The sequence below is a fragment of the Acipenser ruthenus genome, chromosome 27 (assembly GCF_902713425.1).
Source record: "Acipenser ruthenus chromosome 27, fAciRut3.2 maternal haplotype, whole genome shotgun sequence".
NCBI lineage: Eukaryota > Metazoa > Chordata > Actinopteri > Acipenseriformes > Acipenseridae > Acipenser > Acipenser ruthenus.
The window spans coordinates 23,154,424-23,177,122 of NC_081215.1; the positions used below are offsets into that span (position 1 = coordinate 23,154,424).

The 22,699-nt window shown below is 35.6% G+C and overlaps 1 protein-coding gene across 2 annotated transcripts; it reads left to right on the forward strand.

Moving 5' to 3' along the window:
* The first annotated feature begins 235 nt into the window (after nucleotides 1-235).
* LOC117432375 (sodium- and chloride-dependent glycine transporter 2-like) lies at nucleotides 236-22,318 on the forward strand. 2 transcript variants are annotated; one of them, XM_059002439.1, is made up of 16 exons: nucleotides 236-375; nucleotides 4,736-5,248; nucleotides 6,742-6,895; nucleotides 7,946-8,077; nucleotides 8,439-8,612; nucleotides 9,666-9,813; nucleotides 11,153-11,285; nucleotides 12,041-12,175; nucleotides 12,879-12,982; nucleotides 13,464-13,588; nucleotides 14,366-14,478; nucleotides 15,321-15,452; nucleotides 15,831-15,930; nucleotides 17,037-17,137; nucleotides 17,467-17,634; nucleotides 18,434-22,318. In XM_059002439.1, the coding sequence occupies exons 2-16, from the start codon at nucleotides 4,757-4,759 to the stop codon at nucleotides 18,587-18,589; spliced, it is 2,367 nt and encodes a 788-aa protein (XP_058858422.1). In that variant the 5' UTR covers nucleotides 236-375; nucleotides 4,736-4,756; the 3' UTR covers nucleotides 18,590-22,318. The 2 variants fall into 2 exon arrangements, with proteins under 2 accessions (XP_058858422.1, XP_033910116.3); XM_034054225.3 differs by lacking the exon at nucleotides 236-375 and adding an exon at nucleotides 2,980-3,313.
* The last annotated feature ends 381 nt before the right edge of the window (nucleotides 22,319-22,699 follow it).

Sequence of the window (22,699 nt, forward strand, 5' to 3'; positions counted from 1 at the left end):
TTATTCCTGATGTTTCTTAAAAAAAAACTATTATATATTAAACTGAAAATCTTTGCTTTAATATCTAATTCAATACTGCCCTGTGGATGGTGGTGGTTGTTGGTTTGTCTGTGTAAACCCTTACAGCGGACTGGAAGTCATCCAATATCCTGACCTTCAATGAATAACCTTGATTCTAAAATTCAACAACTCCGCTTGAGGTAAACCATCCATCTCATCTTCGCTCTGCCAGGAAAGGGGTGAAGTGATGAAATAATTACGTGTCGTTGTGTAATTAAATGTTATCTGATCAGTAGCACTATTAACGGGTCAAGGTGGGTCAAGAAGGTGTATTTTTCCTCCCGTCACCGTGGAGATGCAACGGGACAGTTTAAGGTAAATATCCAACTATAATGCAATCTGTGTAATAATTCAATAGATCTACACATACGATAATTTACCTTAAGAACATATATTGAAAGATAAAGGCTCTATTTTAGTGCATGTATTTATCCTCAACATTGTATGTATTGGAAATCGTTTTAATATGTAGGTACAACCTACTGTAAAATGTAATAGTCGCTTTAACCAGCATGCGCTTATAAGCACACACACGCCTAAGACAAAACAATAAGGAGTTAATTGTTTAGACAATCAAACGCTTCATCAAATGGAGCAGAACTTCTACCCAGATGGTTTATTTGTGTTAATACCTGATCCCCAAGCTACTGAATTCCATTGGAGGAGATACAATCTCTGCTGATCTGCCAAATATTCTTGGAATTTTCACTTAGTCACTGCAGATATCTGCAGAAATCCGGTGGTTCTTTTGATAGGCAGTATACTGCTTTGCTTTTTTTTTCTATTCTCGTTTTCGATTAAAACTGACAATCTGAAAAATCTCTGTTTCAAGTAGCCCATACAAGCAGAAAGTAACAATCAACCCAACATCGTGCTTAGAATGTGTTTTTTGCATGTAATGTACTGGCAATTGCTGCTGGCATGATATGGAATGTCTGTCGCATTTCAGAATCACACGTCATTGCTTTGAAAGCTTATTTCAATTAAACGCTTTTCGCTTTAGGGAGAAGAACTCAAGAGACTTTGTAATACAATAATATAATTTGGAAAATACATAAACCCTTTCGTGGTCTTTTAAAACATAGAGTTGCATACAGTATAGTAGGCCTATTCCACTATATTGATATTTTGTTTTAATGCACACAGTTGGTAGGTGTTACGCAAGGTCATCTGTATTTTTAACTAAAGAATACACTTACAATAATAATAACATTAGTATTGCTTCTGATTTTAGCTTCTTCCGTGGTTATTTCGTGTGTTTTTTTCCTTTGAAAGCTTGAAGAAAAAAAGTTATATTATAATTAGACATAGATAGTTCAGTACTGTATATTCTAAAAAACATATATTATAATACCGCCGTTATTAAACTGATGCATTTATCTTAACCCACTATGTAGAAATATAAGTTTAAAATGAGTGTAACCTTACGTTTTCTTTATACTGTAACTATATTTCGTTAAATGTATATATTAGCCTACATTGTCTCCATTGGAGTACAGCTAGCAAAAATCAATTACAATTCTCCATCTTTGACAAAATAATTAAGACTAGATTGGCTTGTTAATTTACTCCTGAACGGCTGATCAGCGATGGATGCAGCTGTATGGCCAGTGCTTCGGTGTTCTCTGTTGAAGTGATAAGTGATGCCAGAACCAAAAACTATGGGCAAACCACAGAATAGCATGTAAAGGGACAAGAACCACAGTACCGCTGCTAGTTACAGTAAATAAAGCACCATATATATATATATATATATATATATATATATATATATATATATATATATATATATATGATATACTATAACTGTAATTGCTTTTGTCTTTTCAATTTACTCACTACTAGCAATATGGTTTAAAACAGAACATCATAACATGGAAATAACTTACAAAATTATTTATTTTTTCTTCATCATAATATTTTGGAGACACCATTTACAGTAATATTCTTCACACGGCTGCCTGGATATAAAACAACCGCAGTTTTGTGCCGAATCTGTGCATACATGCCAGCGTTTTCTCACTATAAATAAAACGCAATGCCTTTGCTGGCATCAAGCATGCTTATAGTTTTACGTTAGCATTTATTTTTAGACTAACTGTATGACTGTAAAAAGCCAATCCCCCCTCTCTAAAGGATTACGCTTGCTCAACAGTCCGTGACAATGGGACGCAAGTTCTAACGCATTTCAATTTTTTTGAAAAGCATGGAAAGCGTTTCTACACGCGCTTTTGATTTCCAACAGGTCCCCTTTTGCGCAATAACACAAAAAGCCTAATACGATTAGTAACGTTAAGTGTCTCTCTCAAAAAAGTTGTCGAGGTATTCTTTTATAATCTAAAACTATTTCACGACTTTAAATTAAGCCTTTAAAGAACAGCCTACAAAATCTTTGTGAAGTGCACATTTATTTTTAAATAACATAATACGAATCTCTGTCCTCCAAATATGTCTTTAGGATAAATATTATTTTAATAACATGTACAACGTCTTTAAGTTAGACGACGGTCGTAGTTTGTTTGAATAGCTCTGGATTTTTATGAAAATACTGTCTCAATGCGACAGACGAGAATTCTGCATTACGTGCACTCCATTAATAAAACGTATATCCATTTGATGTTAAACATTTTAAAGCATGAATTACTGATCTTAAACAAAAACGCTTTTGAACGCAGCCCAAATCATAATGTTAAAAATGTCCAGTGTTTTCCATGGTTTAAATAAATTAGACATTCGTTATTAAAAAAAATGACTTTTCGAAATTAATTTGTCTACACCAAGTTACAAAATACACCTATGAAGTATAAAACAGCATAATTTCCTAAGATCATTTGTTTTTGCTAATTATAATGCCATTTTATTGAAATCAATGCTCCCTTTCTGTATGAATTTCAACAACCACATTCCAACAGCACTTAATAACCAACCGTGGAATATTACCGTATAATTCCTCGAGTGTATTATTCAGCTCCAAATGAGTCACTCCAAACACGCAAGCTCGAAGAGGATGAGTGACAGCTATAGCCGGCGCTTGCGCTTGCTGTCCCTTTAAAAATCTGAATCCAAGGCTAATGATTTATCAAACTCTTATTATCAAGAAAATGTCAGGCGAAGGGCACCTTGCTATGCACTGACGCAAACCAGATCTTTCTCACGGAGGTATAGAAAGCTTTGCACTTACAAGAGCTAAATGCAGTCCATCTAAAGCCTTTACTGCTGTTTTCTTATCCTATCTGTTGCTGCTAGAAACATGGTAAGCATATTTTACTTTTACTCACTAAATGTTGTGTTGACTACAAAAGGGCACAACAGTTTCTTATACAAATGCTTTTTTTGTTTTATTTTACCAGGAATGTTAAGTTATTTGTTGGGATTTAATGTCATGTCATGTCATATCATATGAAGCATGGTTGCTGGCCATGGTACTGAAATCTTTCTACATTTTGACTTCGTGATACTTTTTATTGTTTTAGCTGCACTATAGGCAAGATAGTTTAAACACAGTTTTATTTTATTTCTTAACTACTGTTTTATGTTGAATATGTACTGATGTATTGCTCTGTTTTTTTTTTTTTGCGATGTTTACTTATTCTGAAACAGCAGTAACAGCTTAGAAAGTTGTTCAACTGCTATAAGTATTTTTTTTCAAGGTTTACATGGGTTTTTATGCATGCATTTATAAGATTTTGATGTGCCGAAATCATTTATAATGTATACATATATTGTCAATTAGCATTTATATTCTCTTAGCTGTGTACTAATTCTGATGCAAAATACATTTATTTTGAAGAAACAATTTTTTTAAACGATCCTATCGCGTGCATTTTTTTTAAATATAGTTTTTGATTTGTACGATTTAAATTATAAAAAAGTCGTATTGTGTCTTACTTGTAGTTCAATAGTGAATATTACCCGACCAGAGTGAGCAGATATTGTATTTATCCCACACATAGCAGAGCCCAGCAGCTTGTCTATTGCCTATCAATGTGCTTTTCTGAATGACACGGAGGAAATGGGGCGTAAAATTAAAGAATCTTTCTCTAATGGTAAAAAGGAGACCCTAGCGCCCTGCAAATCGTGAGCTGAAACCAAAGAGCCCGAGCAAAAAAGCTTTCAAAATTGTTTCACACAGTCGCGTGGTTTGCATATTATACAGTATTTAAATATCAAGACTAAGTTGGAAAGTCTTTACCGAAAACATACTAGCATTTAATTAATATGTAAAGGTTACGTGCGCGAACGCGAGACGCTGCTCACCTGCTGTGGTTAAACGTGTTCTTGTTTGGATGTGAGTTTGTTTGTTTCAGGGAATAGTTTGTGAGGCGTATTAATTCTGAACGCCTTGTTAGATTCGACCGCAAAATATTTACACATTTTCTTAATGGTAGGGGAACGAAAAAGGCACAGTTACAGATTATACCAAACCGTTTCCCCAAAGTACACCAAAACCTCACCCGATGCGATGACTATTGTTAATGTATCTATAAGCACCTATATCTAGTCGTGTTAGGTAAACACCGTTCAGATTATTTTTATGTTTTACTTCGCTTGGTTGTGAGCACAGTAAAGATTTGTGCAATGTTAATAAGCACGATTTAAAACAAGATTGTATAACCGTTGAGTCTTTCAAATAACGGTGCTCGCCTTTTGTTGAGTAAATGTATTTATTCCCTAGGACTATTCTGAGCAGAGAGACATGGCCAAGCACCCTACTAAAAACCATGCTCCCCTGAACCCTGGAGGACAGCCTGACGGTACTGCTGGAGCTATAATTAACAAGCCTGAAAAGGACCAAAACCTACCTTCTGAGGTCCATCCACCAGCACAAGCAGCCAAGGTTTCAAGATCTCCATCCATTGAGCGGAAAACTTTGTCTGCAGTTGAAGCCAAACCACACGCACCAGAGGCGATCACAATAGCGGGGACGTTAAAGAACACCAGTCCCGCTCAAGTCAATTCTGTCACTCGCAAGGATTCTATAGAGCCCGTACCGCACAAGGATGCATATACAACTGTTTATAGCAAAATTGTGACTCCCCACTGCACCGAAGCGGTACCCAATCAAAGTATTATGAAGAGCACAGTCGAGCAAAATAATGCCACAGGCAACTGGACAACCATGAGCCAGACCACCGTGGTATTAGGCACAGATGGCAACACGTCTGTTATGCCTGGCACCGGCAACGGGGTAAGTAGTTTAATCATTGTTTCGCTCCAGGAAGGTTCAGACAACCAGGAGCGCATACACGGTTATGGGGTTTGAACTAAGCCATGGTGCTTAGCTGACAAATTATTTTCATGTGTAGAATCTATTACCTTCCGTGTCCGCGTTAATAAACCCAACAGCAAAACAAAAAAAAAAAACAAACAAAAAAAAAAAATGTATTCAATTACTAGCGCCTCAGGGATTGAAGCACAAACCATAGTAGCCAATCAGCTATAAGCCGGTTTATTAGCAAGCCTTTTAGTAAAATAAAATAGAATGTAGGGGTATTGTGATGTTATGAAATGGGGTAGCAATTACACACGGGTATACTTTCTGTAATTCGATACCATAATTCTATAGGCTGTATTAATGTGTATGTGTGTGTGTGTGTATGTGTGTGTGTGTGTGTGTGTGTGTGTGTGTGTGCGTGTGCGTGTGCGTGTGCGTGTGCGTGTGCGTGTGCGTGTGCGTGTGTGTGTGTGTGTGTGAGTGTGTGTGTGTGTGTGTGTGTGTGCGTGTGCGTGTGCGTGTGTGTGTGTGTGTGTGTGTGTGTGTGTGTGTGTGTGTATGTGTTGGTGTGTGTGTGTGTGTGTGTGTGTGTGTGTGTGTGTGTGTGTGTGTGTGTATGTGTTGGTGTGTGTGTGTGTGTGTGTGTGTGTACACGTTATTATTGTCCAGTGGTAACATATGGATCAGAATATTGTTCCTAGCCTATTCTAACTATAGAATGGTGCATCCACTGTCTTTTAAAAAGTCACGTTGATTCTTGTTGATAACTAGAATTTAATGCAAGACCCTTATATCAAATCTGGGCTAGACGCCTACATCAGTCCTGCCATAGTACGTTCGGTATAGTTAGTTACTGGTGGAGACGATCTTTAGCTTCTGTCATGAACTATTCTCTTAAACCGAACAACAGCGGGTGCAAGGATGTAACCCGAATCTTTATTTTATTTAGACAATTGATTTAATATTGGGCAAACCCTCTGTTCAGTAGACCTACACAAATTATTCTTAGGACATAAAGAGAATCATGCTGTGTAAAAAGCACCCTTATAAAAAATAAATAAATGAATAAAAAAAACCCAACAACAACAACACCTTTGTATGTGCAAAATAATGTTGCAGTTTCCCGTGTCTGAGTGACCGCAGGATTTTACAATGTAATCGTCAAGGTTAACAATGGTTTTTACATAATGCTTTACCGTACTTGTATGTCTACTTTTTTGTGTGATTTTACTGTGCTGTCATTTTTCCACGTTGTTAAATAAACTTTTATAGGCGCTAAGATAAGAAACCGCTTTGTTCCCAATATAACATTCTGTACCACGTATTTGGGTAAAAAGTGTTAGAATCTGTGCAGTATAGGATTTATTAGAATTTGCATATGGAAATAAATATGTTCAAGCACAGAAAAGGAATTGAATCATATCTTGGAGCGCCGAGAAATATTAAATATCAGGTATTTCCTTCAGGGTGATGGCGATGATGATGACGAAGATGGGGATGAAAACAAAGTCAGAGGAAACTGGTCAAATAAACTGGATTTCATCCTTTCTATGGTTGGTTACGCTGTGGGTTTGGGAAACGTGTGGCGATTTCCCTACCTAGCTTTTCAAAATGGAGGAGGTAAGAACCTAAAACAAAAATACTTTAAGGTCTCAATTTATACTCAGACATGTAAGCAGATAACGTTTCTTTAAACTGGTAGATTAAGATTAAACTACCATCAACATTTGTAAATTGTGTTGCCATAAAATTGAATGGATTAAAACATTCTAAAACTTTACATGTAAACTTCTTCGTTTCATTTCCAAAGTGAGAGTTGTATGCTATTTGAGGTTTGCGTATTATTATTATTATTATTATTATTATTATTATTATTATTATTACATGTCAAATGTAAATGAAACTATTTTGTTACTATCAAGTCGAATACTAGATCATACCAAATTAAAATGTGGTTGGTATGGCCCTTAATATGTATCGTAATGTTATGTTAAAATTAAAACCAATCAATGAAATAACAAACGTATTAAAGCACATTTCTAATGTTGAGAATGCATGCTACACTTTACGATTTTATAATCACAGAAGTTAAGGGATGTTAAAATACAATAACATCGACAATTATATTTACTTTGACAAACATATACCGACAGAACAAGCATTGCACCGTAAAACCAGATGTTTAGTCATTCATTTTAAAGGCATCTTACTGTTTATTTTAATTGTTAAAGAACATACTTTTACATGCACAAAGAAACGCGAATGATTCCAAGATAAATATTACCGTAAGTTATAAATACTGCAATGGTATTCAACATATGTAATTCTTAAACATTTAGTTGGAGCCTATCCCTTGATTTAGAATTTACAAAATATTATTGAGATGTTACTTTGAAGGCTCTTTTCATGAATTAAATGCAATTTTATATTGTATATACTGTTATCAATTCGTTTTTAGACTTTCAAAGTTTGATAGAACCCATTCTTTTTTCTTCTGAGCACACAACGCATTTGAACCAAAACACATATTTCCAGTACTGAATACTTTTAGTGGAGTTGTTGTCTCGTGCATTAAATTGTTAATCATGCGATGTCGATGTATTCTCAACTCGTTTGAATGTTTCGTCTAACTCTCTTTGTAATCCCAGATTTCTATACCGGTCTCCACAGGTGCGTTTTTAATCCCTTACCTGATAATGCTGGCTCTCGCTGGTGTCCCTATATTTTTATTGGAGGTATCGTTGGGTCAATTTGCCAGCCAGGGCCCTGTTTCTGTATGGAAAGCTATTCCTGCGCTCCAAGGTAAAGTCTTTATTTCATGACAAAGGTTTATTTTCTTATTAAGTTGCATCTGATTTTTAAACTACCATAAACACCACAGGCACACACACACACACACACACACAATATGTAGCTATGCTTTTAGCGAACAATGTTTGAAACAACAAAAGCCCTTCTTCAGGGGTTTAATGTTAGGCTATATCTAAACTCATAATACGTTTTACTTAATGTGGAATTTGAAGTTCTATGGACTATATTCTGTACACGGTGGAACGACGTGTACATAACATTTCATTTGTGTTGCATGACCCAATTTCTTTTTTATATAGGTATTTAATGCGTGTAAACCAGAATTCTCCACTGCTTTATTTTCTCCCTGTAGGCTGCGGGATTGCCATGTTGATTATTTCTGTTCTAATAGCCATATATTACAATATTATAATGTGCTGGACTATCTACTACTTGTTTTCGTCCTTGTTCGGATCTCTGCCGTGGGCGAATTGTAGAAACCCGTGGAACACACCAGATTGCAAAGACAAGGACATGCTTTTGTTAGGTAAGATCGTGCTAAAATGTTCTTCAAACATACAACTCTCAAACAAATTGTTCTGGTTAAAAATACCAATTGAAGGAACTTTTTTTATATATATAAAAGACGCACATTTGAATAAGCATTTCTCTCGAACTGAATGTATTTAGCCTAGTTCAAAGGGTCAATTTAAAAGGAAATTGACCACGCGATTCACCGGATTACCCCACGCAAAATAATCGGTTCGGTATTTCATTTTATTGTAATAATTTCTAGTTTTAGATCCAACTTTTTGGTGTTCATGCTTATTTGATTTAACTATGTATTAAATACACAGCAGTAACACAGAGTGTTAGTGCAATGCTTATTTATGTTGTTAAGTATTTATTAATGGATTCCATAAGATCTATGTTTAATTCTTGAACACATGCAGGGTTGACTTTGTTTAATAAGCAGGCATGAAGGCAATTCTTACGCAAAACTTTTTTTAAAATTTCAGATTTCCATAGCTTTTAGTTCGACATGGTCTAACCATAAATGCTGACGGGTTTTCTAACCCCCAAAATACTATTACTGCGTAATGCAGGAAGCCCTCCACAGGTATCAATGTGCAAATGCATGCGTTCGTTTAGTTTCTACTACTGCAGCTGGTTCAGATAGCGCACCACAATTGCTTCACGGTAATTGAAATACACATTTATTTACATATGTTTATGAGCCTGCGGTAATTAATTTATTTAATTGCGGAAAACAAAGTGGTTTCATATTATACAGTGCTTCTTTTTGGCTTTTTGGAGAGATATTTAATATTCATATGAGGGTTAATGCAGAGGTAATACAAATTCATGCAAAGTGCTTTTATGAACATACAGGGATGGAAATAAGACTGCTATTGCATAGCAGTTTCACCTATGCCAGGTTTTATAATGAGCTTGATTAGCCACAGTGTATAGGCTCAGGTGTGTCTTATTAAACCCATAGTAAAACCAGGAATAGATCAAACTGCTATGCAATTGGAGTCTTATTTCTATCTGAAAATTCATAAGTAATTATGCTATGATGTGCTTTTTGTTTCTACAGATTCCTGTATATTGCGTGATAAAAACATCACGTCTATTAAAAACACTACCTTTTGTATGTCTGCCAGTGTTGCCAGTAACCTGACCAGGCTCACTAACGTCACATTGGAAAACAAAACTTTTGTCAGCCCTAGTGAGGAGTATTTCAAGTAAGAGGATACCTTTAAAGTAACGTGGGATCTCTTTTTATTGTTTCAAGCCAGCAATTCATCACTTTTATTCACCCTGACTGCTGCTCAAAAACATTTGTATATGTTCTTCTCATTTAGTGTGTCTGTATGTGCACTCTGGGTTCTATCAATGATCTAAACCAGGCGTGTCCAATCCCGGTCCTGGAGGGCCATTCCACTCCAGGTTTAACAGCTAAAATTAGATAACTTTAGTGTTTGGATGGAAGTTTAATTGCTTCAATTAAACAATGTAGAACAGGGCTGGAAAGAAGACTGGAAAAGCCTACTTGGTCCGCCCCTAATCTAAACCGTGGCAGAAAGCTGATCTCAAACTTGTAAACCAACTCTTTTGCAAACCTCTTTCCACAGTATTTTTTATTTTATTTTGCAATGTTACGTCAATAACTGGCCGCTGGAAGAAATCACACATGGGATTTGAGTAATGATAGTGATGTTTATATTGACTGCTGGAGCTCCATTCCAGACCAGGTTTGACAGGTAGAACGATGTAGTCACTGCTTTGGGGTCAGCCTGGCAGTTTAATTGGTTCAATTAAATGATTAAGATCATAGGATTTTGAGGACAAAAATACACTAGAGTCTCACACATGCTCTTAGGACCCTATTCTCACTTGGTTTACATGCCATTTACACACTGGAAGAAGGGTTTCTTCCAGGACTGTAAGTACCTTTTTTCAGCACATAAATCGTGCATAAACCAAGTGAGAATATGGCCCTTAGAGATCTTTAACAGTCCTCTTCTTTTAATGGTTAAACAATGGTGATATTTGCATCTGTCACAATCTAGATCAATTTAATCCACTGATCTGAAAGGGTTGCCCATCCCCGGTTTAGATCATTAAAATACAGCCCGACTTTGTATTTCCATCATACACTCGCTCAGCTACACAGTCACACCAAAGTGCAGAATCTTTAAACAAAGATACAAAGCAGGACAAGACGTTTTTAAATCATCTCTAAATGACAGCATATTTGACTGCTTTATTTCTAGAGGTGTGTGTCTTTCTTAGGACTGATAACACCTTCAGTGTACATGTTTAAACAAGGCTGTATATGATCACAGCTGAAAAGGACTAGCATTCTTGGTCTGATCTACTTCATATACACACACATAAAGAAGAGCATTGAGAAATGATGTATTCTATTTATGTAATGGGCCTGTTAAAAATTCTTCTTTTTTTAATCTGTCAGTATACAACAGGCTTTGATGCCCCAAATGTAAAACTATATATTCTATTTAACATGAATGTATATTTGCAGGTGTACAGCATTCACAATAATGCCCTTTTATTTGGCAGGTACAATGTATTGCACATTTCAAAAGGCATTGAATACCCAGGGGACATCAGGTGGCCACTAGCCCTGTGCTTGTTTTTGGCCTGGGTCATTGTCTATGTATCGCTGGCAAAAGGAATAAAGTCATCAGGGAAAGTAAGATTTTTTTTACTGATAGCACAGCACAAGTTAATTATACCTTCAGTAAGCTTGTATCAGCCAGTTTCATAAGATTACAGAATGGTTTCTCAATAAAGTGAAATATTCCGGATATTTCTGAGATTAGCACTCTGTACCAAAGCAAAGCGTTTACAGTATTTCTATGTGTGTAACTGTATGGTTGGCATTTTATAAACTGTAGTGTGGAGCATTCCCACGGTGGTTTCTTTTTGTGTTATGTTTGTTCATGAATATATTCCAGATGTTCATAATAATGCAGTCATTCTTATGAACATCTGGAATATTAAGATTGAATAAGATTGTATTATATGGTCTTCAAAAAAATCGGAAACATTGAAAACAGTTCCTCTCACCAACAGGAATTGGCCTCTGTTGTGCTGCACTTAATGTGGCCACTAGAGGGTGGGGTTTGTTGTTTTCCTCTCCACATGATGCAACAAGGCACTCTAGTGAAGACTAAAACAAGCTACACTGCATCTCCAACTTAAAAAAATGTAACAAATTCTCCAACTTGAAATAGCTCTGCATTATGTGTGTGTGTGTGTGTGCGTATGTGTGTGTGTGTGATGTCATTTACTACATAGTTCATGATGTAATGCTCCACTATTCCGGTCTATTTATACCTTCAGGCATCATGGTATTAAGTCTATTTATCCATTTCTTTTCATTAATTCTGCAATGTTGTACATAATCTGAATGTTCTTCTTGAACCTGAATTCTCTTCATTGCAGGTAGTATATTTTACAGCTACGTTCCCCTATGTGGTTTTGGTCATTCTGTTGATCAGAGGAGTCACATTGCCAGGGGCTGGAGCTGGAATCCTATACTTTATAACACCGAAGTGGGAAAAGCTCAATGATGCTAAGGTAGGGTTTATTATTAATATTAGTTCTGGTGCTGTCTAAAATGACATAGAAGTGCATAATAGTTCAATGAGAGCAGTATACAAACACTTAATAGTCTGATCTTAAAAAATATAGGCAAAGAATATGTGTGTTCATGCATTAAGGTTTTAATAATGTGGGCTTGTATTATGCAGGACAAAATAAAATGCATTCCATAGGCATCTGGGTCAAAAATGAGTACAGTATTTAAAAACTATTACAATATAGTGGTTATTGTAGCCTTGTTTTAGTGTTGTTTATTATTGCATTAAGTAAATTGTCATGGGTGTGATTTTCTCAAGCATTTACATAGAACAGCAGTGTAAATAGTGCACGTAGTTTACTTACTGATGCAGCCTGGCACTGTATTTTAATGAATAAATACATCATACCAATGTAAAGCAAGTACGTAGGAGGTACAGTGGATAGAAAACTTGCATTTCAACACAGGAACCCTGGTTTGATTCTGACCAGGGACGTGAGAAACTCAGTGATTTTATCTATCTATCTGTCTGTCTGTCTGTCTGTCTGTCTGTCTGTCTGTCTGTCTGTCTGTCTGTCTGTCTGTCTGTCGGTCTTTCTGTCTATCTATATATCTATATATGTATACATTCTTTCCATGCTGTTCCAGTAACTTTCCACAGTGCTCTTTACAGACCTTCCTAAACTTGTGTTTCATTAATAGGTGTGGAAGGATGCTGCTACTCAAATTTTCTTCTCCCTGTCTGCAGCCTGGGGTGGACTAATTACTCTCTCATCGTACAACAAATTCCACAATAACATTTACAGGTAAACAGGGAAACTCAATTGCATATATCTTATTACACACAGCTGTCTCTGTCTCTTCTGTTCTTCTCGTCAGCTCTTCGGATGGGCAAGAAAAGCGCCAAACCCACATGCAGCAATATTTTAATTCATAAAACAAATGGTTGTGTCCAATGGGCTTTCAAATTAAAAAAAAAAACAGAGCAGTTTCAAAGGGGCCACTCATGATTGAACTATTGAAATAGACCCCACAATGTGTAATGGTTGATCTTCTGTCATGCTGCTGTTTAAACAGCAGAGGGCACAAGAGATATGTACATGTACTGGAATGTAAAATGTTATTGAGTATTTTGGCTGCAGCCCTGGTTAAAATCACTTTCTTACAGTTTCCAACACTGCACAACCAGGGAAACTTGTACCTTTATGAGACTTCTTTTGGTAGACAGCATTTTAATGCAGCCGGTGGCGGAAGCGATGATTCACAGAGCAATTTTCTCTTCTTCAGGGATACGATCATAGTGTCGTGTACTAATAGCGCTACCAGCATCTTCGCAGGATTTGTCATCTTCTCAGTCATCGGGTTCATGGCCCATGAACTTCAAGTGCCTATTGAAAAAGTTGCTGATGAAGGTAATGTGACAGAGCTGCATGCGGGAAGGGATTTTACACAGAAGCCAGATAGTGCATTTGTTAAAGCAGGATGTATTGGAATGAGGAGCTTCACCTGTAAGCGCTCTCCTGAGGAATCCTTTTATACATTATGATGTTTTATTTCTCTTCACAAAAGTACATGGTGTAAAAAGGCTTACGGGTATTTAGAGTGGTGATGTACTTGAATTGAAAAGCGATGCACAACTTAATAATTCACTAGTTTGTTAAATCAGGGTTACTAGGCTGTCAGGTTTTTTTTTATGTAAGTCAGGCAGCAAAATAAAGAGGGAGCACTAAATATATCTATAGGAGTTTTAAAATTAGGACACTGCATTAACTCATAATGGGACCAAGCAGGCAGATAAACACTCAAGTCTGCCAAACCTCATGTATAAAACGTTCACAAATCATTATTCATTTTCATAAAGCAGCTTGCAATAGTACAATAGACATTATTAGAGAAAATATGCTTGATAATGACAGTATTTAATTGTCCTTATATGACAAGAGCATGCTTTAGTATTTCTTATATATGCCATGACATTAATTAGTCAGTGCACTGGTTCTGTTTATCAAACTAGTTGTAACCCATATTTATTATACTGCATCAGTTTATTACATGTGTTAATTACATGTGTTAACTCTGTTTAAGCACGTGCACTGTAGTGAACACTCACAGCTAATGTGTAATTGTTATCAGGCTATGAGCATTTATTAAAGTAAGTAACTATAATTCTTCTTTGTATACTCTTTTAGGACCTGGCATTGCCTTTGTAGTTTATCCAGAAGCATTAACCAGGCTTCCTCTCTCTCCATTCTGGGCCCTGATATTCTTTTTAATGCTGTTGACTCTTGGGTTGGACACAATGGTAACTATTACTATCTTGTTATCTACAAGGAAACAAATTCCTACTCCTCTTTATATGCATCTTATGTAAATGCTAGATATAAATAGAGAAGTCCTTTAACTCCATATTCATTCTGCTGGTGTTTTCTTTAGACTTACTCACCCCACCTTATTGAGATTTTTAAATACAATTTGAATATGTTGTTGGTGGTATAAAGATACTGTTACGATCATTAACAGTGTCTCTTAGCAAGGCAGAAACTGTCTCAGGGATATGTGTTATGCTGCACATTTCAATTTAGCTTAGAGGGAGGTGATATATCCAAGAATTCTCCAGTTCTCCACTACGGAGGATTTGATTATCAATGGCAAACAACTTAATGTAAATAAAATGCTTTTAATTAACAGAATGTGCGGCATGACGCTTGTGCTGCCAGCGGAGGAGGTTTCACACATTATTAAATTGGGTGATTTTGTAGTAAAGTGCCCTGCTGTCATTTAAGTGTGTGCCACTTACTGTGGAGTTAACTTGGCATTGAATGACGGGTCATGAGAACATGTTCTCTTTCGCTGGATGACAAGGGCAACTTGTGTGTTTTCCTTTAAGGCTTCATGCAAAACCTGAAATGTCAACTGCAATAAATGTATGCTTGAGGCATATATTTGAGTGATATTTACATGCTGCATCAGGCTTGTGTTAAACAACCAGGGTGTACAGTAGCAGTGCAATACACCTCCAGCAGAAAACAAATGAATCATATCTGTCGAGGAATTGTGTTGACTTTCCTCAAAGGAGGGGGTCCAGTTGAAATCCTCTGTATTCTGTTTATTCATTGTACTTTCTATCTATTCATTTTCCGGCAGTTTGCTACCATTGAGACAATAGTAACATCTATTTCTGATGAGTTTCCCAAATACCTGCGTAAACACAAGCCCATTTTCACGCTGGTCTGCTGCGTCTCATTTTTCGTGCTGGGATTTCCCATGATAACGGAGGTAGGCAGCGTGTGCTCCAGACGCTCTATATTTTTCAATAGAATGCCCCCCTGAAGTAGCTTGTTTAGTTAGATAAACCAACATTTGCTTTTCTGTTTGGGTAGCTTAGACATTTTCCATTGCAATTAATTTACCAATAAGAAAAAGCCATCACATTCTGAATTATATGTGAAGAGAGGGTGTGCTATGCCAGTAGCAAGCATGTTTAATAATGAAAACCTGCGCAGGATTTGAACATACAGTATTAAAATTGCAGTATTGTAAGTCACACTAATAAATATGCATTTAGTACATAGAGGAAGCATGTGTAAAATCAGCATAGAGCAGGATTTATGTTATACTCACATGTATGTTTTTATTTTTCTATTTCACTTACAGAATGGAATGTATATGTTGCAACTTGTGGATACATACGCTGCCTCATACTCCCTGGTCATCATTGCAATTTTCGAACTAGTTGGAATTTCATATATATATGGTAAGGAATATAATGAATCATTGGAATAGCTTACAGTGTGGTTTAAACATGGGCATTAATTACTCACTTCCCATTGGTCCACCTTGCGTTTTCTTCTAAATCATGTGTTACCTGTTGCTTAATTCATGATCCAAACCATGTGGCTTTTTCCACATAGGCCTACCCATTTATCATCTGGTTATTTAAATTATGATTATGTAGTTTGTTCATTTTGTGTGTGTGTTATTATTTACAGTTATTATTACACTGTTCATTGGGATTCAAAATGACTGGTATATGACATTGATTATCGTGTTGTAAAAGGTATCTATATCCACTAAGAGCTGAGCTAAAAATGCTGAATGACTGGCAACACTTTATTTTGTGTGCCATAAAAATGTATTTAATTGATATGCAATAACTAATTTATACACATTGTACATGTAAATAAACAACCAATATGTGTGTAATAGGAGTGTTTGTGTTAGGCTTCCTAATTATCTACAATGTTACCTGTAGGTATGTTTTGGAATGATACTGATATTTTGCATTTCAAAATACAGTAAAGTGTTACTGAAAAACATTGAACAAAATAAAATTAGGCGTGCAATACAAATCTTAACCACTAGATGGCTGTAAAACTATTTTTCATGAAGTCTGCCTTCACCCTAAAATCCTTTGTTTGGACATTCCAAGTGCCAGAATGTAAATCATACAATGTGCTCATGAACTGTAAATTTCATTTTAACTACATACAATATAGTTCTCATTATTATTTGGTTATTAATCTAAAATAGGAGGAACAGCATCATTAAGAAGAAAGTAATGAATTGGTTTACCTGATGTTCTCTTTAAAAAGGCAGTATTGTGAGAAGAATCTTTTAAACAGGATATGTGTCGTTGTTTGTTTATTGCAACCCTGCTTTCATTAGCAATTAGGAGATGGTTCAATTCCATGCTGGTTTCTAAGCCTGTCTCCTAGTGGCTGGCTTTCATCACACACACTTCTCCATTCCATATAGTATTGATTGATATAAACAACGCCACACTGTTTTAATACATAACTTATGCAGTTGCAAATCCGGGAGACTGATGTTCTTGGCAATATCTGGTATGTGTTGACACAGGGTTGCAAAGATTTTGTGAAGATATCGAAATGATGATTGGATTCCAGCCAAACAAGTTCTGGAGAGTTTGCTGGGCTTTTGTCACTCCAACTATCCTTACAGTATGTGTATATATGTGTATTATTAATACATGCATCAGTATGTTATAAAATATACTAATAATATTAGAATACATTTTAATGTACATAGATTTATATAACTTTACATTAAATACATATAAAAATACTATTTTAAACATGTATCTATAACTGTCTATAATGCATTCATTGTTGTGTGATTATGCATTAGGGAAGTATTGTAATGGTTAAATACAAGAGCAGAATTACTGTCTAAACAATGCAAACCAAGAGATACAAACTGTATCTGAAGATCTGTTAACATGTTATCCTGGCATGGTTTAGTCTGAAAATCTATTCATGCTTCCTTCTAGTTCATCCTGTTCTTGAGTTTGTACCAGTGGAAGGTTATGACCTATGAGGATTATGTGTACCCCACTTGGTCAATGGTGCTTGGATGGTTGATGGTAGTGTGTTCTGTCATTTGGATTCCTATTATGTTTGTGATTAAAATGCATCTGGCCCCTGGCAGTTTCATTGAGGTAAGTATATTGAGAGTGGTTGTCAGGGTAAGCTTTACATAGAAGAAATTAATCTCTCTCTTAATGAACTGAAGTAAAGGGTAATGTGTAGGCAATCATTTAAATAGAGTGGCATGAAACCAACTGGACAATATTAAGAATACATGCATTCATCTATTAATGTGGTCTCTGTGTGCCTCAGTCTACTAGCTTAAAATACCAAAACCCCAAGATCTGTCAATGAACAGGCTTGTAATTCACTGTGCAGAAACCCAAATACAGATGAGATATACAGTACTTGACTCTGTAAGGAAATACTGAATACTGTGATATATTTGAAGTGCTAGAGAGACTTAGTACGGTGATATATTTGAAGTACTACAGAGATTCAGTTGATACACAGAAATCATTTAACCTTCAGTAATGTATTGAGGAAGCCTGGAAGACCAGTTTGATCAATACATGTGGGCTACAGAGAGAGACAAACATTTAATTATCTAAAAAGCACATACAACACTGTAGTCTAAATTTCATTCTTATTTATATTAGAGACTTTGAGACAGATATATAAAATCTGCAATTACAGCAGTAATCCACTAGGTGGCACATGATCAATGCAAAAAGACGTTGTTATCCAGCTGGCCACTAGGTGCCCTGTGAGTTAAAATTGGATTAATAATAAAGGCAAGACAATGTTAAAGTTTAAATGATGTTTGCCATTATCTATCTATCTATCTATCTATCTATCTATCTATCTATCTATCTATCTATCTATCTATCTTTAATATGTTAAAATGGATTTGTGTTTATATTGCTTTAGAGGCTTAAGCTGGTCTGTTCTCCACAACCAGACTGGGGTCCATTCTTGATGAAGCATCGCGGAGAACGCTACAAGAACATGACCGACCCCCTGGGAACCAACTCTCTGGGGCTCAAACTACCACCAAAGGATTTTGAATTAGGAACTCAGTTTTAGTGGCACTATCCGTTCTCTGTCACTTTATTCATGTAGTTGTTTATTTGGTAAAATCCACAGGCTCGTAGTATCATCAGATCTAGATATTTGCTTATTTGGGGAAATGTGTTTTATTATGTGGTTTCCATAAGTAGCTGAAGCTTGTTACAATCGCATATTTGGGGAGTTCAATTCAAATAATATGAATAAAATAAAATAAAAACTACATATATTGTCTAGAAAAGCTGTCTGGCTTAATACAGTTCCAGTGCTGCAGTTCCAGGCTGAATGTCCTTCAAGGCATTTTTCTGCTTTATTACAAAACTGGTACAGACAGTAAACATCTGTGCCTCCTATAAATTCAATGACTTCTATAAAAATGCTAGCTATAAAAGGTTGGCATTTACTAGTACCTGTTTATAGGCTATACATTTGTATAAAAGAAATAGTTTTGTGTGAAATAAAAATGGTACTTGTGGCTACCATTACTTCCAACATTTATCCAACATAAAGTAAATTTACAGTTACCAGTATGTTTGTTCCTAATATATGTAATAAATGTATTCTTTTTTATCATAAGATAAATAACAAATATGTGATTGGTGCCTAATTCTATATTCTCGCAGTAGTTTATCTGTATGCTCAGTTTTACACAATATTGATGGTTTTACTCGTACATTAATTAGAACTGCCCAGCTCTTGTATAGTTCTGCATTGTAGAAACTAGATGTACCTTTCTCTCTTCACTAAAGGGGAAATTAATTGCGCCCCAGATCTATAAACGCTTCAATACATATTCTCTCTTATAGAAACTTAATATAAATGAATGATTGTTGATAGTTTGTACCATGTATGTTTATGATGATCCGTTTGCCTCCTTTTTAAAAGAAAACGCCATCCAGAAAATATTGATCTATGCTTTAAAATTTGCAGATATATTTGATGGCCATATACGCGGTGGAGTGTGTTTATTGATTAACAGTACATTTTGTGATCTAGTTAAGGGAGTTGTGGGTCATTTCCCCTTACATAATCAAGTGATTTGTCAAGTAGAATTAAAAGTAAACTAATAAGAGAGAATCTGTATAGCTATAATTGGCAAATTGTCTATCTAATTGTTACTTGTACAAATTTACACTTTTTACAAAGTGATCAGTGTTCACGTAGTACGTACTAGTGTTGTCATGTCCCTCTTAGTATCTTATGATGTAGAGATGGTGAGAATAGGATAGTTTAGAAACATTTTTTTCTTAAACTATTATAGTCGGAAATCCTCTAGTTGACTTCCGGGGACCGTTTCGCCATTCATTTGTCTGTTTGTCTTCATGTTACAGGGTCTCAGGTAAACTTATGTTCATAAATTCAAGATGTATTTCAAATATCACCATTGTAGATGACTAATGATATTTAGCTCCTCGTATTTTAAAGACATGTGTTACTTTTAAAAGATTTCAGAAAAACTTTAAATAAAAAAAAACAACAACAACAACAATAACAGGAAGATTCTCCATGCTGCTGTTGAAAAGATATTCTGCGGTAGCTTCCTGTTTCCTGTTACATTTAGGCCTGTCCAGTTGAAGCCACTTAGACAGGCAGAATTGCGACTCAAGTTCATTTTCCTTTGAGGCAGCTCATTACCATGCTCATGACTCTTCAGAGCTGCCTTAAGACAATTCTAACATAAGTGTAAAGCACAGATTTGCATTTCTGTTGGTAATGGAAAAATACACTGCTTGATTTAAAGGCTTTTTGTTCATCAGACTTACTGTTTAGAAGCAGCAAATCTTTAGCTGCAATAGCATTGCTATTTAGCTAATAGAGCAAATAGCAGAAAAGCCATTTTCCAGTACTGTAACAGCGTGATATAATCGTAGAGCAAACACCATGTGAGGAATATGAACATTCCATTCGAACAGTCATTACACGCTGTGTATACAAAGCAGGGATTGAAACACTTTTTTTTCTTCACAATTTTTTCCCCCTGTTTTGTAGTTGTTATGAACCATGACTTTTATAACAGCATCTGTCCTTCGTTACTTTAATTGTATGTGGGTTTGAAACTGTAAATTTGTCACCCTTCCATACTTTGAGCCATACTTGTAATAACCTTAGCTTTGTTTGCATTTTGTAGAACAACCCACACTGTTTCTTCTTTCAGTCTTTGCTAAGTAAACAATTGACACATCTTGAAAAGTAATCAGCTCCCTTGGGAGATCAGGTGAGCTCTATATCTCTGCAATGGGGAGGATTAGGACATCTAGACTAAGCCACTCTGCACCCAGTTTGAGATAGTTTTCTGAATGAAGTGTTCTAAAAGTTATGGCCGTATAGACAAGGGTTATCCCAGTGATTATATTCTCCTAGTTGAATCTATGGACCTTGTTATACATAGATTTCAATTCTGCTGTTGGTAAATAATTCAAATAGGGCCATCGTTGATGTTTAACATACATAAAAGAGAACTATCATCTGCACTCATAAAAGAAGCTGCTTTTCCTTAAAACACTGTTATGAAAGACAGCTCGAAAAAAGGGGTGTTATAGATCTGCCACTGTTTAGGGCAATAAAAAGCACTGTATATCTGTATTCAAACAGCATGTTTTGTGGAAATCCATTCAATGTTAACAAAACACACAGGGCTACCTTTTGAACCAGAGCAAAGGCGCGGCAACGTTTTGTACTATTTCAAACTCTTTAATAGTTGTGAAGGTTAGTATCTGACACCCCACTTGCATCGAAGGTGTATCTCTGCATCTGTCAACAATGAAATCCAATTTTACACTAGAGCAAAAGTGTATTAAATGTGGTTCCTGTTGTTACATGTTTTGCGTGATGTCCGTCCTTTCATAGTTTGTTTCGTAACTCATCTTCCACTTCAACAGGTGCATTTAGCCTCACCCAGCTCACCCATCCCAACATGGTACAGAATTCACTGTCACTTTCTCATTGACATGAAGGAGAAGGTTATTCTTTACTAGATTGTTCTGATTACACAGTATGTAGAGTATGAGTTCAATTATTATTATTATTTATTTTGCCTACAAGTCAACTTTAGGCAGTAGATAACCAAAGAGGGAAGAGAGATTTATGAAGGGTAAAAAAAAAAAAAAGAAAAAAAAATGTGAGAGACTGAGAAACTGCCAGTCATGTTTCATTTGTGTTCATTATATTTGCAACATAGTAAAACAAATACATCTTCAGGTAGCCATTGGCCTTATAGATGTGTTCTAATTTTAGAAATATATTAAATGTATTTAAATAAAAAAAATAAATAAATAAATAAACAGAGTAGCCTATAGTCTGCCATATATATTATATCTCTTATGTAGTGTATGTTGTGTCTTTTTTGGCACTTTATTGTGGACCTATCACGGTATAGGTTTAATTCTTAATTACTTGCATAATGTCATATATTTGTGTGTGTTCTCCCTGGGGTGCTGCTGCCTATGGATATAGATATGTACCCCAGTCAGGTCCTAAAACACTTGTTTGCCATACAGATAAAATATAAAGATATAAATATTATGAATATTGTGCCATATGTATCATGGTATATTACATGTGAAATGCATTATTTATTTTAAAAAAAAGTCATTATTCTTGAGGCCCTACCTCAGATTTTGTATTTATGTATACAAATGCAATTTATGTATATTAGATTTGCCTATATTACAATGTTACGGACTAGAGTTTATCCTATACTGTATAAGTTCTGAAATCACTAAATAAATGTCAATGTTTGAAACGTCACTTGTGTGTATCTATTCTTTTGTTGTGAAAGCTCATGCCCCAGACCATCACAAGCAGGATGGCTTTAGGATATTTGTACACTAGGGTGGGTGATTAATACTTCTCCCTTGGTAACTTGATTGTGCTGAAACCACGTTTAAATGAGCCACGAAACATAGCATAACATATTTAGCACTTTTTCTGTCACAGCCTGGCACACATTGCCATGCATGTATTATAGGTAAACATGTTAGCATGTACAGGGTAACTATAAAATACAGAGCATGCTATTGCTGATTGACAAACCTTAACTCGTTATTTAAAACGGAAAATGTAACACCTAAACATTAAAGCTATATTATTTATATCCGCTTGTGTAAATGTTTTAAAAATAAAATACCA

Excerpts from the sequence above, each read along its gene's own strand:
- LOC117432375 (XM_034054225.3), top strand. Across the intron at positions 13,589-14,365 it reads TGAAAAAGTTGCTGATGAAG|GACCTGGCATTGCCTTTGTA; the intron begins GTAATGTGACAG and ends ATACTCTTTTAG. Across the intron at positions 17,635-18,433 it reads CCCCTGGCAGTTTCATTGAG|AGGCTTAAGCTGGTCTGTTC; the intron begins GTAAGTATATTG and ends ATATTGCTTTAG.